Source organism: Myodes glareolus, chromosome 10, assembly GCF_982192425.1.
Source record: "Myodes glareolus chromosome 10, mMyoGla1.1, whole genome shotgun sequence".
Lineage (NCBI taxonomy): Eukaryota > Metazoa > Chordata > Mammalia > Rodentia > Cricetidae > Myodes > Myodes glareolus.
In genome coordinates, this window is record NC_142035.1 from 47,024,126 (window position 1) to 47,049,994 (window position 25,869).

General features: G+C 40.7%; 2 protein-coding genes across 6 annotated transcripts in view; one reads left to right on the forward strand and one right to left on the reverse strand.

Annotated features, from left to right (window-relative positions):
• The first annotated feature begins 10,693 nt into the window (after positions 1–10,693).
• On the forward strand, positions 10,694–12,131 carry LOC148120629 (olfactory receptor 4F21-like). Its single transcript, XM_087910867.1, has 2 exons — positions 10,694–11,593; positions 11,949–12,131. Exons 1-2 carry the CDS (start codon positions 10,694–10,696, stop codon positions 12,129–12,131), a joined length of 1,083 nt encoding a protein of 360 aa, XP_087766993.1.
• A 9,508-nt stretch (positions 12,132–21,639) lies between these two features.
• Positions 21,640–25,869, reverse strand: part of Smox (spermine oxidase) — a 34,338-nt gene continuing 30,108 nt past the window's right edge. For 3 of the 5 annotated variants that reach the window (XM_085696310.2, XM_085696308.2, XM_087911186.1), the window contains 3 exons: positions 24,816–24,976; positions 22,465–22,554; positions 21,640–22,072 (listed from right to left, as the gene is read on the reverse strand). In XM_085696310.2, coding sequence (XP_085552436.1) covers positions 21,935–22,072; positions 22,465–22,554; positions 24,816–24,976 — 389 coding nt within the window. In that variant the 3' untranslated portion in view covers positions 21,640–21,934. The remainder of the gene's footprint in view (positions 22,073–22,464; positions 22,555–24,815; positions 24,977–25,869) is intronic. The other 2 variants (XM_085696311.2, XM_085696309.2) reach the window with 1 other exon arrangement.

Genomic DNA, 25,869 nt, shown 5'->3' on the forward strand with positions numbered 1-25,869 from the left:
CAGGAAAATCCAAATGAAAAAATCATTGTCTTATCAGAACATATTCATAAATTAAAATTGCTTCTTTCAGAATCATATGAGGATTAACTCTGTGTCCCTGTCAACCTCTCTGACTTATATATTCCTGTTACTTTTAGCAAGTGTGTGCCTAATTATCACATCAGGAATGTGCCAGCCTGCATAGCATGTATTCTTTAACATTATCCCATTTGCTTCTGTGATTTTACCCAATTTCTTGAGTTATTTCCACAATCAAAATTTTCTTCCCTATTCTCTCTCTCTCTCTCTCTCTCTCTCTCTCTCTCTCTCTCCTCTCTCTCTCTCTGTTTATCTCCCTCTCTCTCCTATATATTAATAATCAATTGTTAATTATCTGAAAATTTCTTATTATACTCACCTCTGTGCCTGCAAGAAATACCTTACTCTGAGAAAACTATGAATCCCGGTGGTTCACAATCATTGAGTCTTCAAATAAATCACCCAAAAGATAGCCTTACCTAAAGCAAAATATTCTTCTTGATGCTTATAAATATCATACATTTCAAGACAGTTTGACAAAAATTTTGATACTTCTGAAATCTCTGTGAGAGTTCAAAATCCTCCCTATTAATATGTGTTGTAAAATGGATTAAAATATTGAAGAAGTATCTTAAATATTGTAGAGAAGAGGATTAAGAAGAAATAAACAACTGTGTATAGAAATATTGTATGGAAATAAACTACTGTGCATAGAAATATCAGAGAGACAAAATACCCGAACAATTAATTTTACATGATAAGACACTGTTCTTAGTCACAATAGGACTCCAAAACTGTAGCAGAGTAAGGTAAAACAATCATTTTCTGCTGTGTCAAAGGTTCATGGAAATGTTTAAGCCTTATATTTAGTGCAGAGTAGCCTCATGGCTACTATCTATATCTTATTCCTTTGGCCTTGGAGGTTCAGAATTGAGAACATCATCAGGCAATGCATCTATCTGTTGTTAACGTTAAGAAAAGTAGAGTGCAGGTATGAAGCAAAGCTTTAGACAGCAATGGTTAAGCATGACTTTCCTTCTTTGTTGTTTCTAGAGCTAATATATTAACAGACTGAAGTGTTATTTCTCTAAAGATGCTACATGACTTTTATCAAAAGGAGCAGATGATTATCTTTGCAGACTGATCCATTTAACTTATCATCAGTTCAGTCATGCTTGCATAAAAAAATAGAGAGGAACAAAATACTATTCCTATCTCAAATATTTCTGTGTTAATAAAAACAATTTCTGTGTGCAACATATCCAGTTTTAAAAATCTCTGTGTGCTGCTTATAAAGATCAACACTAAACCACTTGTTTTAGTACGTGCACCACTAAAATAGGTATAAAAAGAACAACTAAATCATTATTAATATTAATTCTATTTAGGATAATAAATTATTAAGATTATCCTAAATAACATTAATAAGAATATTGTTAATGAATGATATTTTTATATATAAGAGCAATCACCTCGCCATGCCCATCTAATGACAGACAAACAAAATAATATGTTTTAAATTTTATTATTTCTGATTCTTATTAACACTATGTGTTTTTTATTATTTTTTAATGAATCTATGATTAGGAATGAATATATAGCCTGAGGTAATTAGAGAAAGCAGAATATAGGATGAAATTCATGGCTGGCACATATATTACCAGTGTGGTCCTGGATCCTTGACAAGACACCTAATATTAACATATTCCAAATTCAGTGTGATTTCTAATTTCACTTTAGATACTCATCCTTTTGTCTAGAGATATTTTTAACTCTTACCCCTCATCAAATAAGCGCCTTTTTTTGAGGCAGATAAAGAGTATTACAGACACCAACCGCTGTTCAAAATAAAGAACAACACACCGGAGGGACGCAAAACCATTCCTACACCAAAAGCTCAGATGAAGTCAAGGAAGAGTGGGCAGAAAAGTTTTAAGAACCAAACAACGAACAGCTCTTCGCTGTGTGACACTTTGGGGCTGGAGAGATGGCTCAGAGGTTAAGAGCTTTGCTTGTTCTTCCAGAGGTCCTGAGTTCAATTCCCAGCAACCACATGGTGGTTCAAACCATCTGTAAAGGGGTCTGGAGCCCTCTTCTGGCCTGCAGGCAGACACACAGGCAGAATATTGTACACATAATAAATAAATAAATATTTTTTAAGAAAAGAACCAAACAACGAGGAATCCTGCTATAAGTAATGTCTTCTATATATATCAAGGAATCTATTAGCAATAAATCCCAACAATATGGTCATCTAAAAAGACATATATGATGGCCAGTCTGGACTAGAGGCATCTCACAATCCCCATCCCTAGGTGAAGAACATTTGCACACACATCATTCACATTAACTCATGCATACATATACACATACAAATTAAACAACATATATTGAATTTTTAAAAAAATAAAGAACTAAGCCTCTAAACTCCATGAGGAACTAAATTCAATTTTTATTACAAAATTTCTTGAGAAAGGTAAATGAGAATATATTAGGTACATTATGGCATTATAGCCATTCAGTTTGGATTCAAACAGCATTTTTCAAAATGAGTTTTTGACTATGGATTCTTGTCTTTTTGCCTAAGAATAAGTGTATAATTTTTCTTTAGACATGTTTATCTTTTCCTTTATGTTAATGCAATACTCTGTAAAACTCTGCTTGGATTCAAAACTTTATAATTAATACACTGAATATTAATTTTAAACCATTCACATTAGCTGTTATTTAGGTTACAATGGAGTAAATTTGAAATAGTAAACAGTATATTGTATATAATACACATTGCTTAGCATTTGTGACTATCGATGTGTAGTGTTAGTTTTGTTTACACGTTTTTTGTTTTCTGAAAGATGTGTAGCATTTAGCAAGCCTAGCATTAACAAATAAATAAAGACGATTTGCCTGAATTCTTCATTAGAAACAAGAAATCTAACTCAATTATTTGAAGATGAATTGTATTCTTATCTAGTCACTTAATAAAAATATTACACAATTATATCAAAATTTTAATACAAAAATAAAATAGATATATATGAGCTGAGAAAAATTAAAATGGGCATAAATTTATATTTACATACTATATATAGCAATGATACAAAAGAAAAATGGACTGTCATGAAGCAACTGTATTTGAATATTAGATAATATTACCTTGATAATCTTTGTCTATATTTGAAATGTGTAGCTATATATAGAATATAAATGTTAAGCAATATTGATGACTTTAAATGTAAACACTAATTGCATTAATTTATTGATATCACATGTTCCATACAATATTTCTTGAATATTTGTGTAGTTGTACTGGCTATCATAATGTCAGAAGACATAAACACAACTCACAAACACAAGACTTTGCCTCATAAGTGAGGTCTGAGCTTATATAAAATAACATGAAAGCAAAAAGGGACAATATGGGATGTGTGGTGTGGAAATGGGAAAGTTTGAATGGGAAGTGGGTGATAGAGTTTAATAGAGGTGTTTAATATTATAAGATATATAAGTATATGGCATTGTCATAATTTAATCCATTGTTTTATGCAATTAATATGTTAACATAAATAATTTAAATTTAAATGATACTCAATGAATTCGTTAGCAACTACATGGTTTTCAGTAACATTGGTCAAAATGATATATACATTGTACTGTGTAATAAAATATCAAGTGTTGTTTATCTTTTAAAATATTTTACTTTGGTTTCCTCTAATTCCTCATCAAATACTTACTGAAACAGCTAGTATTTCTCTCTTTGATGCAATGGGATTATGAAGTACAATTCCCATGGTAAATGACCTGGAGATTTAGGTCACCAGCCATCAGTTGGTCACCAAATGCTGTTGTCAGGTTGTAGGTAGTTAGAACATTGATAAGAAGTATTAAACACGCAGTATCTAAGAAGAAGACACTTTCTAAAAGATAAAGTAATAGTGGAAATACTGCTTTCTAGTATTTGAGGACACCTGGTAAGTAGACATCAACACCATACTGCATTAGCAGTAACTTTCCTTGTACAACTAACGCACAGCATTTCTATAACAAGCAGAGGGCCCCATCTTCAATACTATTTTTCTTTCAGACATATTTGTTGAGCATCCATTCATGCTGTTTCCCAAAACAAATTTAGAAGTTGTATTGTATAACCCTAGGTTTCATTTCAATTTTTGGAACAAATTGGGGGTCTGAGTTATAACAAGAAAATGTTGAAAATAGTTTTATCAAGACAGACAAGATGAAAGCAGGAAAAGGGCCAATGCAATTATTCTAAGTACTTGACCATCTTACACACACACAGAGAAATTATGAACATGGTGGCTGTTAGGGGTTTCAAACAGAGGATAGGTATTAGAAGACTCAGGAAATATTCCATTTATGGTCTACATTTGATTTTTTTTGTTTTGCTTGTTGTGTGTTTGAGCTTGGTCCTTCTGTCATAGTCTTAGTAGTAGGACAGTTTGAACACAGCAAAAAACTGAGGCTCTAAATTTTACTCTAATTACTTCCATTGTAACCTATATATTTTATTTTTTTCTACCTTCTCTACTATTATCTTTTTTGGTCCATGTCCCTTCTCCTTTAGCATCAATCAAATAGCTGATCTGTGTTAAAAATAACTAGCAATGAACTGCTCCTACATGTGAGTTTTTTATTGCTGATGAGTCTGGTATTGAGAAAATTCTTGTAGAGTGACATATATTTAGGAGAAAACAATTTTTCTCCTACTTTAAATCATTATTATAACATTAAATGCTACGTTGGATAAATCTGAAATCTCTCCACTGACTTTGCACATCTGTTCTTCCTTAATCTAGAATTTTGTATTTACAAACCCACCTTTGGTTAATGTTGATATAAGAATCTTTTAAATTGTTTAAACAACACAAGAATATAGAATTTAGGCAGGGAAAACCACTTAGAATTCTACCTATTAGCCCACACCATCGCTGGTGTTATTTGGTGTTTCTTCTTAAAGAATGTCTAAGCTTGAAATGTTCACAAATAGTCATATTACTGGTTTTATTACTCTCTTGTTTTTCAGGTAAGTATAAATCTTCATAGAGTAGCCTGTATAAATCTATTCTGGTGATTTTTAAAGTATAATATTTCATTGTATGTATTTTCTGAAATTAATAATTCATTATTTACAATTTTAAACTATAGTCTATGTGTGAATATATTTGTCACATATTTAATATTCAGTCTTGTAATAATAGCTACATGTTAAAATCTTATAAATATCAATTTATAGTACAAATGCAATGTACAAAATTAGAATTTATTTACAGCCTTAAAAATGTTGAGGCTCTTTTGCTCATCCATCTCTTTTTCCTTTACAAATCTCTCATTTTCTCCCCATATTGATTGGCAAAACAGTAAGATTATGACTAGTGATAGATATGGGGAACTATTTAACTTGTTAACTGTGTGTGTTAATCTCATTGTGAGATTTCTATGCAAGTGGTACTATTTTTCCAATCAGACACTTTACTTGGCAACATGTTAACAATATTATGAGTGTTTATATTCTGAATAAATGATGACTATATTTTTATACTTATGTATACAATATCATCAGTTAGAAAATGCAAACACTTGGAAGGTATAAACAAGAAAGATAAGAAATAAACCATTTTGTGAAAACTCTATTAGAGTTTCATTTTTTAAAACTTAAACCATGGGTTTTAATCATCCATACAATAAAACATACTGAATATGTATATTTTGTATTACAGAATATCAATATCTTGAACTTATAGATAGCATTTAATTCCCTTAGCGTTTTGATTATAGGTCCTTTACAAAAGACGTCTCCTCCAGCTGAGCACAGTGTTCTAGTGTCCCTGTTCAGTCCTGCTCTATTCCATCTGGTATTTACAATATAAATTCTCCACCTGTGCCCATATAGGAGGGGCTCCTTGCCTCATCTTTGCAGTGTTTCCCTTTGATTTTGGTACTTACAAGATGTTTATAAAGAACAGTGCGCCCAACCTGACTGACTCAAGTCACTCTGAGCATGTCATCATTTATTTTAATTTATTGTTTTAAGTTCATTCCTAGAGCATCTTAATGCAAGGAGCCAGGTATGAAGTAAGTGATGTTGTGAAAATGACCGTAATAAAGAGGCTAGAGGAGAATGTGCTCGTGTCTGTAAAGTGGGGAATTCAGATACAAGATATTCAGTTAGCCCTTGTTTTGCAACATGCTGATTCACTGAATCTTCATCTTACTGTTCCAGGTAAACTGGAGGATGGTACCCCCAGGACATGCTGTTTCCTTCACTGATATAAATATGTACCACTGCACTCGCCTTTTAAACGAGTGCTAAATATTTGAACTTAGGTCCTCATGCATGCAGAGCAAGCACCTTACTCAGTGAGTTATCCCAGCAGCCTTTTTTCTGTTTAATATGGAAATGATCAATTGAAGTCAACTAACATTTATGATAGAAAGCAAATATGGCTTGCACGTTTTATTTCTTACATTTTGGTATGAATAATTCATCCACTCTCTAACACCATATATTTCTCCGCTGTGCTAGGACAGATTACATGATGTCCTTTCTATTTTTGTATATGACCATTTGAAAGTATTAATTATGATAAAGGTACTGTTTATTAAACTTTAGAAACTTATTATTGGCTTCAGAAAAAAGTTCTAAACAAAGATCCAAAATTATGTCTGCCTTGTCCTCCATTCTGATCTATTAGTTGAACAGATAAACGAGTTAAGGAAATTCTTAAATTACTTTCTAATGACTATAAAATTGTATGTATTTAATTCATTCAGAAATATTCTTAATTGTTTAATTGCTTATGTCTTTTCAGTGTTCTGTGACCTAATTAATCAAGACTCTCAATTGGAGAGGTAAGCAGAGCTATCTGATGCTGATTAGAAACAGCAGAACATGGAGGAAAACAATGCAGTCACTTTACATTTTTGATGTGAGAAAATATGAAGAAAGGAAACCAAAAGCATCATCAACAGGTACAAAATGTGAAACACTGAAATTGCTTATTAGTAAAACCTGTGAACCTGGAAAGTATATGTCAAGAGCAGAAGCAGTCTGTGGTGTGACTATTCTATTTGTCTGGGAGAATGGTAATAATACAAATTAACAGATTTGATTAGCCTATGTGATTACAAATTCAGGTTTTATAGATTAACTTAGCTCTAGAAAGTCTTCTTTACAAATATGACATATTTATCTTTGGACAGTGGACTCTTGATTCAAAATTAAAACTAAAGGTAAATAATTTAATAGTAAGATACTAATTAAACTGAGTATCATGGTGCTGAAAGAAGCAAAGCAGGACAAGTCTAGGATGAGTGAATCACACCAAATTATTAAGGGTTGAAATAGGAGAAACCATCACTTTACAAAAATAAAAACATGGAGAAAGGTTACATGCAATTTTTCAGAAAACTGGTTGAGAAAAATGCCAGACTGAATGTAGCTGCAGTCATCAGAAAGCCTTGTTTGCAATGGATCATAAAGAGTAGAGTTCAGTTTTCCCACATGACTAGAAGAAATCTGGAAAAAGAACTGATGGCTTTGGTGAAGTTGGTCAACATGTGGTGTGAGAGAATTGTCTGTATTCTGTCAATCATATTTTAATAAAACGCTGATTGGCCAGGCAGGCAGTATAGGCGGGAAAGTCAGACAGGAAGTAGGGGTGGAGCAAAGAGACTGGGAGTATTCTGGAAACAGAAGCTCTCTCAGCCACTCCTGCGCAGACCACCGAAGAGGCAACATGTAAGCTGACAGCTGAAAAAGGTACCAAGCCATGTGGCTAACATATATCAGAATAATGGGGTAACATAAGTTATAAGAGCTAATAAGTAGCCTGACCTAATGGGCCAATCAGCTTATAACCTAATGTAGACTCCGTGTAATTTTCCTTGGGGCTTGCTGGCTTGTTGGGGTACTGGGCAAGTCAGAAACCCAAACAAGCCGGCCTCTCGTGCTACAAACATGAACGCAGAGTGCTGGGCTTTGTTCAAGTTTCCACTGTGCTGCATGCAAGACGTGGGCTTTATGCATCATAGCTGCTGTGTTCTTAAAAATAACAATAGCATTAACTACACAAATTAAATGAGGATCAAAAATACACTTTGTCCATAGGAAGGTGTTTTTCCCTATTTAGAGGTAATGACTTTCTGGAAAATTACTGATTTGGTATTATATGCCCAAATTTCAATGAAAAATAGAAATATCACTACATGTTAAAAAAATAAACCCAGATTTCATATTCCTGATGTGAGATAAAGCTGTAATCCTTAATAAATTGGGTTGGAGATCATTAAAGGACAGGAGAACAAGTGGTTATAAGAGCTTCATGAAGCCAAGAAGGCAAAGCTTTAGAAACATACAAAAGCAAATTAATAAAATTAGAACTAAATCCCGTAGAGAAATGCAGTAAAACAGTAAGTGAAAATTGATTGCTATAGAAAATATTCAGAATAGTTTCTCTCAAAGAACACAGTGTCCAAGGCCATTGGATGGTAGGACTGACTGACTGAACACTAGGGATTGCTGAGGAATGTCTGGCAATAGAGAAGAGTAGTTACAATGGACACCACTTCAGAGATTTTTATGTTAATGAGTTTATAAAAGCTATAGGATACATAAGCTGGAGGTTGTTTGATTGGAAGATGTTTGGAGTATATTTCAAAGTAAAAATCATAATAGCATAGTTCTGTAGTCAAAAGAAATATGTTTTCCAAATTTCTAAATGTAAGTCCTGAACCTGACACTTTATTCTTCTGTAAATGTGGAGATTCATTTTTTAACACACAAATCTAGATCAAGAACAGAGAATGTATACAAAATTCTACATGGTATAAGATTTAATGTACTTGCTAACCTTATCTGCACAAAAGAAGTACATAATAAATGTTATGCATTGATATATAATTTTATAACTAATAACACATTTACTTTTACAGTCACTGAATGTTGATGTCTAAGCAGGACAATGATAAAAGTGTCACAAGCCAAATATTTTTTTAAAAAAATCATCTCAATTTGAGTAGGTAATATCCATGATAAATTATGTAGAAAAAGGAAAACATACACATGTAAGATATGAATTATTTAAAAAACAAAAAACAGTAATGCAACTTATCCCATTGGTATAGGCATACATTCAGATAGGATTTCAAAACTACACTGCAGTGAAAACAAAAATAAAACAGATCTAAATAACAAAACAAAAAAACTAACCAAAAGAAATGAATAACAATAGGATAATATGAACATTCATCAGTAATACCAGTAATATTAGGAAAGTCAAAATGCTAAATCATCCTCTGAAAAAATAAGCAATTCAATTTGAAAGTCACAGGGCAATGAGAATGAATATCACTTCAGAAGAAAATAAATACAGATGCCCAAATGACATATAGAAAAATATTCGTTATTGGGGATGTTGAGATTCTTCAATAGAAAAGACCATTTGCTGTTATTATAGAGAACTCATGTTAAATTCCCATCACCCAGAAAGTTACTCGTAGACTGTAATAACTCAGGTCCCAGAGGATCAAATGCCCTCTTCTAACGTCAATGTGAATTGCACATACATGGAACACATATTGATTTGCAGACAAAATAGTCCATAAAAGCAAGAAAATAAATACTTAAAATTCTCTGCTAATACCATAAGCCACAAGTGAAACAGAAATCAAAACTACAATGAAATCACAGTATCATCTACTAGAAAAGCTACTATCAAATCAAAAAAAATTCAGTGAGAATTAAGAATAGGGTAAAAGTCCACTTTTGTGTACTTGTGATGAGAATGTTCATGTAGCAACTGTATTGAATCATAGACATTTCGAAAAGTTAAAATAGGGCTGCAATATTTATCCATTATTTTACCTTGAGTTGTATATTATGCAAACAAATTCAGCATACCAAAGAGATTCATGATTTTACATATTTATGACTGTGCTATTTACAAAGGCTTACACACAGAAATAACAAAAATATAATTAAATATTAGTCATACAAAGAAAGGAATTGTGTCGTTTGCAGCATGATGGAAAAAGCGCAAGGCACTGTTTTAAAGGAACTGTCAGAGAGAGAAACATGTCCAACTTCTCATCATTGGTGGAAGATGTCAAAGAAAAAGTAAGACTGTAGATGAGTAATCAATAAAGATTTGGGAATGACAAAATGGGAGACTAAAAAGACTGAAATGAACAAATTAAATGTGTATAAAAATAGCTTTGCATCTAAAAAGCTCCATTCCATCAGTAAAAGAGTTCATGAAAAAATAATTTACAAAATAGTACAAGAACACATTCTATGGATATTTTCTGTCATCTGAAATGAATAGACACTCAAAACACTTAGAAAACAGTTCAGGGAACATATTTAGAAATTCTGCAAAACAAACTTACTATAACAGAATATCTGATTGTAGAATACGTAGGAGAAACCCTATTTGCTTTCCTTTACCATATTTATGCTTGTGTTTTCTTAAAGGCACTATCGTGAAAGTTTTATTATTTTTCAGTTGCTTATTCTTTTGCTATCCAACTCAGAGTTTTTTCTCTTGATTTTGATATTTAGAGAATCAAGACGTTTTGTAAGTTGAACATATGCCTTAGTATCTAAGCTACAAATTTTCATCATTTCCTAACAACAAGTGATTTGAAACTGCCCACGCCAATGGATCAACTAAATGACTCCATGGTTTCTGAGTTTGTGCTTTTAGGACTCTCTAGTTCTTGGGAAACTAAAGCTTTTCTCATGCTGAATTTCTCTACACTCTACTTAGGAATCATTGTGGGAAATCTCTTCATTGTTGTTTTGGTAATTTCTGACTCACATTTACATTCACCGATGTACTTCCTGTTGGCCAACCTGTCTTTGAATGATGTGTGGGTTTCCTCAACCACTGTTCCGAAGATGATCTCAGATCTTCTGAAAGAACGTAAAGTAATTTCTTTCTACAATTGCATGGCTCAGATCTGTTTTATCCACACTATGGGAGCAGGGGAGATGGTGCTGCTCATAGCCATGGCATTTGACAGGTACACAGCCATCTGTAAGCCTCTGCACTACCTGAGCATCATGAGTCCTAAAATATGCATTTCATTTGTAATTGCTGCCTGGGTCACAGGTGTGATTCATGCCCTGTCCCAGTTCTCTTTTGTTATAAGCCTGCCTTTTTGTGGTCCTAACAAAGTAGACAGCTTTTACTGTGACTTCCCTCGGATCATACAACTCGCTTGCACTGATGGAGACAAGTTTGAGTTTGTTGTTGCTGCCAACAGTGGCTTCATGAGCATGGGGACATTCTTCCTGCTTCTGCTCTCTATGTATCTTCTGCCTGGGATGTATCCAGAGGGACATGAAAAAAGCACAGCAGCCCACAGCCAGAACAGCAGCCGCCCACTCATACCTGCAATCCATATCTCCTCAAGCCCTTGCTTTGATACCCATGCCCTCACCCCTGATTTCTGTCAACTAGTAGCAGGGCCAGCCTCCTGGGATATCCAAGATGCATATCCCCCACAGCTGCCCCTGGAGGCTGGCAGAAGATTTTCCCCTGGAGGAAATATTCGGGTGCGGGGGGTCCAAAACACAGATGCCACTTGGGAAAGCTAGATTTTTATACTGTGATGCCTGACAATGCTCCATGTGGAGCACAGGGACATATGACATCTCCCCCACTTGTCTCCCAGGGGCCAGCAATGGGACTGTCTCCATGGGTGTTGGGAAGGACTTGGGACATGAGATGATATTTAAAACCAAGTACTATCTGACCAGAGCCTGCTGCTGCCGGCCAGATTAGACCCCCCCCCCCAAGAGGCCCTAATTAGTCCTGCTGCTGCCCGCTGGACTAAGCTACTCTCCCTACATCTCTGTCAGAACCTCCCAACGCCAGCCCAGGCACCTGGAAATCTCACACCCGTTCCAGGTTGGCGATTCTGTGTACGTTTGGAGACACCAGTCCCAGAATCTTGAACCTCGCTGGAAGGGACCCTACACCATGCTTCTTAAGACACCTTCTGCCCTCAAAGTGGACGATATTGCAGCCTGGATCCACGCATCTCACATCAAGCCTGCACCTCCACAGGACGACCCAGGACCTTCCAAATGAAAGCTTCAGAGTTCCCGAAATCCTCTCAAGGAGGCCTGATTCTGCCAGGCTTGCTGATCTTTGCCCTGATGTTTATACCTTAGGACTTAACCTGGACCCTGACTAACTTTGAGACTGGGCAAGCCTTAAGACTAGCCACTGGAGTTCATCCCCTGGATACCTGGTTCCCCCAGCTAACTTTTGACCTATGTGTTTTAGCAAAAGACTCTTGGGAGGATACTGAGCAAATCCCCAGAAACTCTTGTCCTACATGCAAATATTCTAAATGATATATTTGTCTGGGGGAAAAAGCAAACTCTGTAGTACAGGGGGGCCTAAAATATTTTGTTATGCTGTCTGATGATGTAAAACCAATGTCAATGTCTCCTGGTTGGGGGTTAGCAAAAAGCACAAAATGGTTAACAGGCAATACTTGGGGTTAACAGTTGTATGATCCAGGAAGAAAAGACATAGGAATTCTGTTCACCCTGCAAGTTGTTCTAACACCTTCCATGACCATAGTACTAAAGTCCAACCCAGTATTACCTGACTAGGGCCAACTAGCCCCTGCTGAGGTAGCCCCCTTTGCCAGGGCCCTGGGCCCCAATCCTAGTGCTAAGAACCCTTCTGCAACCTGTTTCATTGCTGGCAACCTCTAATACAGGCCAGTGACTGTTTAGTCTAATAATGGGAGCCTTTTCTTTGCTAAATAGTACTGACCCCAGCTTGACATAATTTTGCTGGTTATGCCTGTCAGTAGGACATCCCTATTACGAGGAAATAGCCTCATCTGGCAGTTTCAACCATATCAGCTCTTATATGTCCTGCAATTGGGGACAAACCTAACTCTCCCAAATCCTAGGACGACAGGATCTGAGGTCTTCTATTGATCTATGATGAGTCTACAACACTGGTTTGTTAATTTCTGTGTACAGATCCAATTAGTCCCCCAAATTTACTAATATCTCAAGATTGAGATATTTGACCAAATAAGAGGAGGGAATGTAAGACTTTAGACAATTCTGAAGCCATTTCTGACAATTCCAAACCCTCTCAGCCTCCGTGCCTTAGTGCTTCCCCTCCTCCCCTGGGAACCAAGGACCTAACAGCTACACATGCACGTACTCAGTTCCTGAACAATTAATTACCCATACACTTTGTTTTGACTCAGTCCCCTGGGAAACGGGGTCAAAATGACCTCTTACCTCATCTGATCTGACAATAGTTCTCCAGTCACTTATTGGTATTAGCCCTTTTCGAATAAGCCAATCATAATGGTCAAGGAACTAAGCATTCCCGAATGCTGAGGGACCCTGTCATGACAGAATTAATAAAATCCTCATGCTTTTGCATCGGCTGTGGTATATGAGGTGGTCTCTGGGGGTGACTCCTTCTCGGTTTGGACACTAGAGTCCAACATTCTCAGTCACAGAAAAAGAACTAATCACAAATACATTTCAGTAAGTTTACTTTTTAGTGAAACCTTATTTTGTCCCCATGGTGTAGCCAGATTTAATGGGACACATAAATAAATTTATACCTAATACTTATTCTCACACTTGTGTCATTTGCACTAACACCTATCCATATTGTGTGCACAACTGTGTCAGCTAGCTTCACTAGAGCAGTTAACTAAAGTCACACTTCTTATTAATTTAGTAAATGCATTTTTTTTCTCCAGATGGGGTTTCTCTGTGTAGGCCTGGCTATCCTGGAACTCGCTCTGTAGCCAAAGCTGACCTCAAACTCATGGAGATCCACCTTGGTGTGAATCTTTGCCCAATAAACAGCAGGAAGCAGTCTGAATAAAACTACGCTCATATTCCCAAATGTTGTTTATAAATGTTTGTTTACATATAAAGGGGATATACTATAGATATTTGCTTTGGTATGGATCTTGGTCTATTGATACAAATTTAGGGTCAATCTTCTTATATGTATATTTTTGCTCTTGATTAAGGTTTTGTGATTGTGTAGTTCATTTTAAAATGTAATGTATAATTAAGAAATATAGGTTAAAAGTCATCTATAACAGTCAAGCTTGTAGTCATGTTAGTTAGATTTTCTAGATATATAGAGATATATTTCATTTAGATAGGTATTCTTCAAATCTTTCAGAGACCTTCAGAATATGGTCTGAATGTTAATTGTTTTAATGTTAATGTTAATCTTAAATGTTTTAAGAACTTAGGACTTTTCATGACAATGAGATATATATGTTCTTGGTAGCACCAATCTACTTCAAGAGGATGATGGGCATCAAAGAGGCTCCTTATGGAGTTGGCTAGCCATTTGGGCAAGAAATTGCTCTTTCCTGGACTGCTTGATGAACTGGACATGCAGGACCCACAGAGAAATGATTACTGAACTTGCCTAAAGGGGAGATGATCCTTGGGAGTTCCTGCTTTATGAAAGAGTCTGCAAGACATTCTGCAGGGCACAGAAGAAAGTTACTGCCAAACTACCAATATAGGCAGAACTGTCTTTGAAATTTCCTGCTTCATAGAAAAGTCTGCTGGATACTATGGGCCTGCAGGCTAAAGATAGATGCCCCAACGGTACAGAAGAACTTTAGGTGACTGTACAGGCAGTGAGATGTCTCTGTCAATTCTAGAGTTTTGGAAGTTGTTTACAATGTAGTTCCTGTTTACTTAGGTAATATTATATCTTTCTGGAGTCTTTGATGGAGTTGAAGAACAGATAGAAATAATATAGTTTTCCTTAGTTATGATAAAAGATAAAGTAGATATAAATATTGTTAACTGTAATTATTGCTTAATACCTGTTTTGTTATATTTAATTTTACTATGTAAAAGATAAAGCCTTTTTTATTTAAACAGAAAAGGGGAGTTGATGTGGGATTCCCCCTCTATATGCTGTGAATTCCATTGGTGAATAAAGAAACTGCCTTGGCCTGTTGATAGGTCAGAACTTAGGTAGGTGGGCGGGGGGAAACTAAACTGAATGCTGGGAGAAAAGAGGCAGAGTGAGAGGAGAAGCCATGTAGCCCTGCCAGAGACAGACCTCGGAACTTTGCCAGTAAGCCACTGCCTTGTGGTGATACACTGATTAATAGAAATGGGTTAAATTAATATGTAAGAGTTAGTCAATAAGAAGCTAGAGCTAGTGGGCCAAGCAGTGATTTAAATAATATAGTTTCTGTGTGATCATTTCGGGGCTTAGCAACTGGGAACACCACCACCTGTCTCTGCCTCCCGAGCACTGGGATTAAAGACGTGTGCCCCCACCACCCAGTCGCAAATGTATTTCTTGAAGCATAATTAGAATTTCTCAGCTCAGAGTCTGGCATAATAAATGAAACAACTAAATATCTGCTCAATGAACCAAAGAAACGATGGCTGAACAAATGAACAAAAGAAAAATCCCTCATTAGGGACCAGTAGTGTCTCTTTTTATTGTCAGTGGGAAGTCCGTGGCAATGTAGGAAGAGCTACAATTATAATAATATGTATTTGTTCAGTATTAATTAAGGGGGAGTGTGTCCCAAGGCAACTTGTTTGGTTCATTCTTTTGAATTCAGAAAGGCTCAGAGAATCCAAATACAAATTCTCTCAATGCAGCAAGCGCTGTGTTCCCATATGGCCAGAGGGTGGCACCAGAGGTCAGGACTTGGTCCACGGCTTGTCCTTTCTTCTAGAGGAGGACCCCTGCAGGCCTGCCTGTGAGCAGGGGAGCCAGCAACTGCTGGTGTGGGCACAGGGGGATGGAGGGAGCGCAGGAGAGAAAACAGAATGTGCTGCTTGCCGGTGGAGAGGAGCGGAGGACGAGGGCAGCAGGAGGACAGCAGGAGACTGGGACTTTGGGATAAAGGGGCCTGCATTAGAGCGTGGGCTACACAGGTCACCATAGCAGGGGCGGGGCCACCACCCCTCTCATTCTGTCATGAGGGAATTCCCCCAGGGAGGCTGGAGAGCTTGCAGTTTGGGTGAGAAAGTGACCTCTTGTGAGCTTTTACTGGCCCATTGCCCGAGACAGCCAAGAGAGCAGAGTTGTGGGAAAGAGAGGGGTCTCAGGAATCTAAGGAGGAAAACCTGACACGGGAGGCCAAAGAGGGCTGTCACCAGCACTGGGGTAGGTCTCCAGGTTGACGTCATTTTTGCATGGCATCCTCATTCCCTTACCAATCCTGCAAACTTTGTCTGTTACCCTGCTATTACACTGGGTATTGTTTCAGATGCGCCAGATACGCAGCGGTGAACATGGAATTTACACCACAGTGGAGAGGGGTTGGACAGGCAACTACATAGATAAACTAACACCAAAAATCAAAAGGGGAAAAGAAAAGTTGTGAAGAAAAAGCCAAGGGAGGGGACAGAGTGGGTAACCAGGAAAAGGGATGCTCAGGGTAGGGTCCCCCAAAAGTGTCTGAGTAGAAATCTAGAAGCAGCAAGGCAGGGTATGGAACTCCAGACAGAGAGCAGCCAGGATTGAGGGAAGGAGGACACAGCAGGTAGATCTTGAGACATCTCACTGGTGCCTGCAAGCAGCACCCTGGCTCTCCAATATGAGGGTTGCCACCGGAAACCAGGGAGGCTGGACTGGCCAACCTGGCTGCGTGGCCAGCGGGCTAAAAGAGGAGGTTACAGAGGAACACCACTTAGAAGACTGCTGTCGCTATTCAAGGCAGAAATACAGGAGCGGGGAATGTTAGAAGGGTTGATGAGACCGGCCTGTGGCGATTCAGAGGCAGGGATTGGACGGTGAGTGGGTGTTCTCCTGAAGTCAGAGGGCGGCAATACCATTCAAACAAAGAAGCATGTAGCTGGATCGCACGTGAAGGCATGAGAGGGGGAGTTCTGCTTGGGTCCGGCTACGTCCATGGAGAGACGGTGTAGACAACACTGCATGTCTGTGGAGTTTGCTTCCTCGGCTTCATTCTGGTGAATGAGCACAGTGCTTCTCCTCCTGCTGTATGGCGTGGTCCAGGACTGAATTATGCTGACTGGTTTTAGGAGAAGTGACCAAGGGAAGAAATAGGCAGAGGTAAAATCCCAACCCCAGAGCCATTTACAACTGGTCAGGACATACTACGAGAGAAATCCAACCCAAACTCGTAAGCAAAGGACAGCTACCTGCCCATGCCTGCCCATGCAGTGAGACAGGTCACTGAAGTCAGTCACAAGCAAGAAAACAATGTGGTGACGTGGCCTTGACCTGGGTGTATAGACAGCTGTGTGATCCCTTGCGGCACCACACCCTGGGACAGAGGTAGTAGTCGATACAAGACAACAAGTAGGGGTGAGATGAAGAGAACCTCGAATCCAACAGGCCCAAATCACATGTACACCAAACCTGTGTAAAATAAAACGTCCAACACTTTGCTTTCCTTGAGAGCAGCTGTGGGTGCGGTTTATCATCAGCAATAAGAGGCACGAATAAAGGGATGTGATAATAGCTTTACCCACCTACCTCCACTCAGTTGTATGGGATGGGGCAGTGACCAACCTCCTTGTCTAGTATTAAATATACAGCATGAGGTTAAAGGTCACGGTCACTTTAGCAGGACGCTTCCTGCCTGGGAAAGGGGCTCAGTAAACAGGTGGACCCAGAGAAAATCCAGCCTCCTGCCACTCTACCATTCACTTGGGAAAAAAAGATGTTAATTAGACAGAGGAGCTAGTCAGCATTAGACAGGGGAACTAGCCAGCATTAGACAGGGGAACTAGCCAGCATTAGACAGGGGAACTAGCCAGCATTAGACAGGGGAGCTAGCCAGGCGAACTAGCCAGCAGGCCACCTTATACTACACCTAGGAGATTCCCTTTTTCCCATCCCAAGAAACCCAAGCAAAATGCAGTTACTGCTACAGTTTGGATTTAGACCATTCTCCCAAGGCCAGTGTGTTAAGACTTGGTCTGTGGCATTACTGAGACACAATGTAACCTTTAAGAGACGGGGCCTTATGGGAGTGATCCAGATCATTGTGGGCATGCTCTGGAAGGGCATATCAGGACCCTGGCCCCTTCCTTTGCTTCCCAGCCACCATGAGATGGACAGTCCTCCACCACACACTTTTACCATGGCCTACTAGCTGGACGCAACAGAGGCCGAAACCACGAGCCGACAACTGGTCCCTTGATTTAAGTTAATTATCTCAAGTAGTTTGTCTCAACAACAAAGCTAACCCAGAGACTTCGATCCTAGATACTTCACTCCTCCCCTATGCTCTAGGCAGCTGCCATCAAACCAAAAGTCATCATCATTCAGATGACAGCAGCAATGGCAGAGGTACCCCAGTCCCCTGTGGAATGAGTCTGAGACTCCCACAAAGTGGCAGCTGAAAACCTTAACTCTGGGGTCCCCAGTGCCTATGACACAAGACGCCATGCTACTAAGGGCAGACTCCAGGATACGACACAGACGGCAGGAAAGAACTCTCTGCAAGTAAACTTCCAGGCAACGGAAATCACAAGGCAGCAACGGTGTGAGTGTTGACCGAAGTGTCGCACACTAGACAGAGCCCGGATGCCACTTCTGCTTTCGGAAACTCGGTCAGCATGTGGGAAGTTTCCCATGTTTCTGTTAGAGGTAGTGTCTCCTTCTGCAGGGTTTTTCTGTTCCTTGTCCATAGCGGAGGAAACCCAGGTTCTCAGAAGGGCTTCTGTGGGGCTACCTTTCTGAGAACTTTGGTTTCCTCTGCTATGGACTCTCACTTCCCTCACACAGCTGCAGATACAGAGGCTGTGAAGGTGACAAGCAACACACCCAATACAACAATAACCTATTGTCTGAGCTCAGGGTCAGTCCTTCTTACCAAGCCAGCTGTGTGATAGTTTGAATGAGAAATGTCCCCTACAGACTCAAGCATTTAGTTCCCAGTTGGTGGGCTATTTGGGGACACTTGGGAGGCATAGCCTTGCTGGGGAAGTCTGTCACTGGGATCCAGCTGTAGTGAATAGGAGCAGCGGGCCTCATTCTCGCCTGGCTCCCAGCTAGTTTACACCCGAAATAATTACACGGAAACTGTATTCTTTTAAACACTGCCTGGCCCATTATCTCCAGCCTCTTACTGGCTAACTCTCACATCTTGACTTCAACCCATTTCTAATAACCTGTATGTCACCACGAGGTGGTGGCTTGCCAGGAAAGATTCAGCATGTCTGACCTGGTGGCTGGCTGCATGGCGTCTGCCTCATTGCCTTCTTCCCAGCATTCTGTTCTGTCCACTCCACCCACCTATGTTATGACCTATCAGGCCAAGCAGTTTATTAATTAACCAATGAAAGCAACAGAAATACAGCAGACCCACCTACATCATCCAGCTTTAAGGTTTCTTTTCTTTTAATTATTTTGTTTATGGTTGTTTTGCCTGCCTGTATGTCTATATACAGTGTGCATGTAGTACTTGCAGAAGCCAGGAGAGGGTGCTGGATCCCCCAGAACTGCAGTTGTTACAGATGGTTATGAGTCACCACATAGGCACTAGAAATTGAACTGGAGTCCTCTGGAAGAGCAGCCAGTGCTCTTAGCCGCTGACCATCTCTCCAGCCTTCCCAAACCTGGGCTTTCAAGTTTCAAAGTTATTCACCAGTCTCAATTCACTCGCTTTGCTTCTGGCTTGCAATCTAAGATGTGAGCCCTCAGTGTCAGCTCCAGCCGCCATGTCTGCTGCCTTCTGCAGACATCCACCATCAACCACTCTTTTCCCTCCAGAACTCTAAGCCCTTTAAACCCTTCCATCTGTAATCTGCTTTGATCATGGTGTTTTAGCAGCGGTGAATTTGGGGTGTGAGTCCTCCCTTTATCTGCTCTCGAGATGTTGTCAGTCCTTTCTGCTGCATGAAAGAAACAAGCTGGGCCAACATGACCATATTTGGGGTTAGGAGGGCAAGAAAGACACCTTCGAATACAGCTTGTTTTAAACTGAGGCACATGTAAAGTACAGAAATCTTCAGTGCACAGTGTGATGCATTTAATCCACATATAAATGTTATCAGCTCAGGGCAACCATCCCCATCTCTCACTGCTGATACTATAGATTCGTTTTGCAAGTTCTTGAATTTGTGATAAAAAAACAAATCCACTGTGTGGCAAATGGCCCTTTGTTTCATTCTACCACTGTGTAACAATCTGCTATATTCACATAGCATGCACTAGTTCACTCTTTCTTCTGCCGGGGTACACGTTGGTCATTTCCAGTCTCTAGCAATTATGAATTCATCGCTTCAGTGGGCATCCGTACTTTTATTTCTGTTGGGTAGAAACCAGGAGTGAAATGCTGGCAGGCATGTGGCCAGTGGTAGCAGGATCTGCCATACAGACGTCAGGTACGGCTTCAGATTATTTTAGTGTGGCAGCCTCATTTTCTCAAGTACAACCTGAAAGGTGGTCTGGGCTATGGTGTAGGCAGACTTCACTGCCCACCTGAGATAAACACACTAACTTTAAAGCTCTGCTTACCTGCAGAAATAAATCATCCTTTCCAACCAGGGCTGGCATCGTTGTACCAAGAAACGGTGTGCTGGGCTGGAGAGATGGCTCAGAGGTTAGAAGCACCACTGTTCTCCAGAGGACTCAGGTTCAATTCCCAGCACCCACATGGTAGGTAGGTTGCAAACATCTGTAACTCCAGTTCCAGGAGATCTGACATCCTCTTCCGGACTGTGGGCACCAGGTGTGCACAAACACTCGTGTAGGCAGCACATACACACACATAAAAGTTTAAAAAACAAAAACAGTGGGTGTGCCGTTATGATTGCTACCTTGTCAGCATGTGATTGGTGTTGATGCTGAATGTTCTCTGTGTGTGTGTCTCTCTCTCTCTCTCTCTCTCTCTCTCTCTCTCTCTCTCTCTCTCTCTCTCACACACACACACACACACACACACCCCTAAAGGTCCCCAACAGGCAGTCACCAAATAAACATTTGATCCTCCTTCCCCCATGAAGTTCTTTACGACTCTGACACCTGGTAATTAATTACTTCCCTCCTACTTTATGTCAAGTGGCTGCTTTTGTGTAGGTCACTGCAGCAGGTGGAGAAATCCAGGGACCATGGAAGTTAGCCAGAATTTCCCAACACAAGTTCATAGAACGTAAAGGTGGCTTCCGACAAAGTAACCTGGGCTACGGAGAAGGCAGCTGGCAGGGATCAAAGGAGGGCCCACGTTACATTGTTTGAGTTCTGTTGCGAAAGACATGCAATACATATTGTTAGTTTAAAGCCTGACTTAGACTCACTGCCCTGTAGCCAGCAGTGAACTCATCAGATCCTGGCATGGAGCCACAACAGGGGTATCCCTTCATTGAACATGGCCTGTCATCCAACCAAGCTTCCAGAGGGCAAAGTGGTCAGACCAGGCTCATCCTAAGGAAATGGGCACTGGGCAGGGAGAAGTACGTATTCAGGGGGATCTCAAGGAACAGGCAGGAACAGAAGGTGTAAAGGGACGTACACCGTCCCTTTTAGGAGCACAGCCACAGTGTTTGCCCCAACCGTCAGCAGAGACGAGATTAAACAAATGTGCACACAGAGGCTCTAAACCGAGGAGAGAGGCTGGGAACACGGGAAGGGTCACTTCTTTTATTATCCCAAAATGCAAAGTATTGAAGGCACTTGCAATAACATGGAGAGGGCAGGGAGAAGGGAAGGAGCAGGAAGCCAAATCCACCTGGTCATTACCCAGCCTGGAGAAAAAGAAAAGCTACAGGGCCAGGTCTGCAAAGCCAGCCCACTGTCCACTACAAAAGATAAAATTTCATTCTAGAGACAATTAGGCAATTACGAGTACACGGGCGAGGGAAAGGACCAGCGGTCACAAGTTAGTGGTTCTTTAAGGAACACATTTGGCAGTGAGGACACCCTCAGGGCCCCTGCTGGAAGAGGTCTCGGTACATCTCGATGAGACGGGCGGCCTCACGCTGGCCGGAGAGCAGAGCACCATGGGTGGTGGAGTAGTACTTGCGGTGCGTGGCCTCGCCGGAGAACAACACCTGCATGGGCTAAGTGGGAGGAAGTGAAGTGAGGGTGGAGAAGCAGCAGAGGCAGTGGGCTCCCCGACTGCCCTGGAACCCCTATTCTTACAAGGCAGACATGAGTAAGCAGGATGCAGGTATCTTCCACAGGATGAAGGCTCACCCACCCACCTCGCCTCCTTCCCAATCCTTCCCCATACACCCATGCCTCAGTTCCTTTGTCTTAAGGCTGTGAGAAGTCCTGGCTGTACAGTCCCCAAGGCTCCATTTACCTCTTAAGAATAGCCCTCCTGAGCCTTTATTTTCTTATCAAACAGATTTATACCACCTACTTCTGAGGCCGGCTGTAAAGATTTAACTATGGTGTAAGCACTTATGGAAGAGTGTAAACAGCAAAGTCAGGTGGTGATTTAACAAACCTTCATGGAGCCCCTACTAGGGTCCAGGGACTGTTCTGGGCACTTGGATGAGAAAAGGTGACCAGGCTGCTGCTTTGTGGAGCTTCCATGCTGGTGGGGAAGCCAGACACGAAACCCAGTTACTAAACAGTGTCGTATGTGATGAAAGGTGTTTGGTGAGGTGCTGGAAGTCCAGAAAAGAGGTTCAATGTCTGGGAGACCCCCACAAAGCCTCCTGAAGGACTGGACCTTGGCACTGCTTCTCAAAGGATGCTGGGTGAGTAAACAGGCAAAGGGAAGTCAGCCAGAGGGAAAAGCCACCACACCGAAGACAGTGAGTTCTCTGGATTAGCCAAGGCTCAATCTCAAGAAAGCAGGAATCTCAGTGAGTCCAAGGACAGTTCAGCTTCTTGCACACCAAACTCGAATGTGAACTTCTCTAAGAATGCAGTGTTGAATCTTCTAAGTCTAGACCAAGAGCATGCGTCCCTAAAGAGCTCCCAGGTGAGCTGTTCCCACCAATAAGGAGCTCGGGGAGGCCGTTAAATGGAAAGAGGGATGGGCTGTGGCCAAGCACAAGCTGCCCATTCCCACGCTCACCCACTTTCTCTTCTCTCCTTAGTTACGCCCTGGTTCTTTTTTTCTTTTTTAATAACTTATTTAATTTTATTTCATGTGCATTGGTGTGAAGGTGTCAGATTCCCTGGGACTGGGGTTACAGACAGTTGTGAGCTGCCATGTGGGTGCTGGGAATTGAACCTGGATCCTCTGAAAGAGGGACCAGGGCTCTTAACCTCTGAGCCATCTCTCCAGCCCCCAAGCCCTGGTTCTTTTGGTTAATGTTTCTTTGCTTACTTGTTTGTTTGTTTTGAGACATGGTCTGGTTGGCCTGAACTCCTACCTGCCTCTACCTTCTGAGTGCTGGGATTTAAGGCGTGCACCACCACCCCCAGCTCAAGTCTAGTTCTTAACTGGTTTCAAAGTCATTCAAAACAAAGATGACATGGCTCAGCCTCTGTCAGCAATGTGTAATCATGTAACTAAATTTTAGTCAATAATCTTCAGATGTACTGCTGGCTCAACTCCAAGAAGTCCCCTTTCTGGTCCGTGGACTTTTCTTCCTGTTGTCGGTCGAAGACATAAGAGCCATTGTTCTTGCAGCCCTCTTAGACCAAGGTGACTGACTACTGCAGCCAGGTGTTCACGATGTTTGGTCCTCCCACTAGCCTGTCCCACTAGCCTGCAGATTGTTGTCCATTATTTCTGCTTTACTCTGTTTCTGTCACAACCAGGACTCTCCTTTGTAGGACAATGCCCACTCTGAGAACAGCTAGACTGACACACCTTAGCTGACAGAAATTGCCATCAGGGACTCCAAAGAATTGCTTTAAATATAATTGCTGCATTTTAACATTTAATGTATGTGCACACATAGTGGACAGAATTTACTATCAGGAGTGTATCTCTCTCAGTTTTTAACAGTGCATGTATGCGTGCGCGTGCACACACACAATCGTGTTAGAATGGAAATCAGAACAACCTGCAAGAAACAGTTCTCTACCTTTTCCATGAGTCCTGAGACTGAACTCAAGTCAGTCACCAGGCTTAGCAATGGGCTCCCTTACCCACCAAGCCATCTTACTGACCTCAGATTTATGATCTTCTTAGAGTACAGTTGGCCCAATTTGGAGGAGGGCAGTATTCTTAAGTTTTACGTTGCTTTAAGACAGGGTCTATGTATCTCAGACTCACCTCGACCTATGTAGCCAAGGATAACTTCAAATCTCTGATCTCCCTCTCTATTTCTCCAGTGCTATAGAATTATGGATATGCACCACTACACAGGGTTTCTGAGGTGCCTGGGGTAGTACCTAGGGCTTCAGACATGCCAGGGAGGTATTCTACCAGCTGAGCTACAACCCCAATGTTGTCCTCTAAAACACAGTAAGGAAATACTGCACTGCCGTCCAACAGACCATTTGTACTACATAACCCAGTGTGGGAACCATTAGGTACATGAGGCTGTTGAACCTGAAATGTAAGTATTACAACCAAGGAACCAAAACTTTAATTTATTAATTTAAATTCTACTTAATTAATTCAATCTAACTGTGGCTGAAGGCTTATTGCCTAACACAGCAAGCAATGATTCACGCTTCAGAAACACAAGAAAATATTAATTTTCTATGTGACTCTACTTTTTTCTTCCAGATGTTAAGCATCTGTTATCTCATTTTCTCTTCCACTGTGGGAGTCACCCCCACCACTCTTCACCATGGCACCCCTACACGATCCCAAGCCTTCTCCCCGGGACTAGACACATGCAAAATACCCCTTACAAGGCCTGTCCTCACCATTCACAGCCCACTCACCGCTGTCTTGGAGCTCTCTGTGTAGGGTAGGGGCTTGGCCAACTTCTCCACATCTGCCCCACTGGAGCCCACCTGTGTGTATGAATAGGAACCTCGGAAGTATGGGTTGCTGCCCCAGGCCGAACGCAGGATTCGTCGAGGTTTTGGTATATTGGGGTTCCCTGTTGGGAAGTCAGAAGAGCCAAGACAAGGGAGCATAAGAAATGACTACATATAGAAGGTACTCCATGACAGACAATCTATCTCCCTCCTGGGCTCCAGAAGGTTCAGGCAGCCAGGGGGTAGGCATAAAAGACTGCGAAAAATGAGGGGGACCGGGCTCAAACCGTATTCCCAACTCATTACTTCCTGGTGACCCCCAGAAAACAAACACTACTTATCTCAAGGCCTTGGTTTTCCTACTTTAAAGTATTCGGGAGGTGGGAGGTGCCTCAGTGGTATATCTCATGGTTAGCACTCATGAGGCCCTAGGATTGATTCCCAGCAGCATTTAGGTCAATTTCAGATACTCATATTTTCCTTTCTTTCTATTATCATGGGTTCCTGGAAAGTTCTCCTGCAAGAGCAGGCAGGAAATAACCAACTAACACAACCACAGATGCTGGATATGACAGCGCATGACTGGTTCTAGCACTCAGGAGGCCAAGACAAGAGGATCTTGAATTCAAAACCCAGTCAGCTACATCTCAGTGAGTTCTAGGCTAGCCTGGGCTATACAATAGCAAGCCTGGGCGTTACAAAATGAAAAAAAGAAAAAGAAAAACCCTGTCTCAAAAAAAAAAATCACTCTATCAGAGAAAAACAAATCTACCTCTGAACAAGATGTGATGCAACAGGAAATAGCCATCTCATGGTGATGGCGACACACATCCTTTTCACCATGAAGTCCTTAGTGGAAAGAGTCATCACTTTGAGTCATTCAAACTCCAAAATGGGAGTGACAGCAGCTGAGGTGACAGGCTAAACATGGATCCCAATGGGACAGTCCCTTCAGTACCACAATCTAGAAAGGATAGACCTGCTACAGACCTAGGGGTTGAGAAAGCAGCCAGGC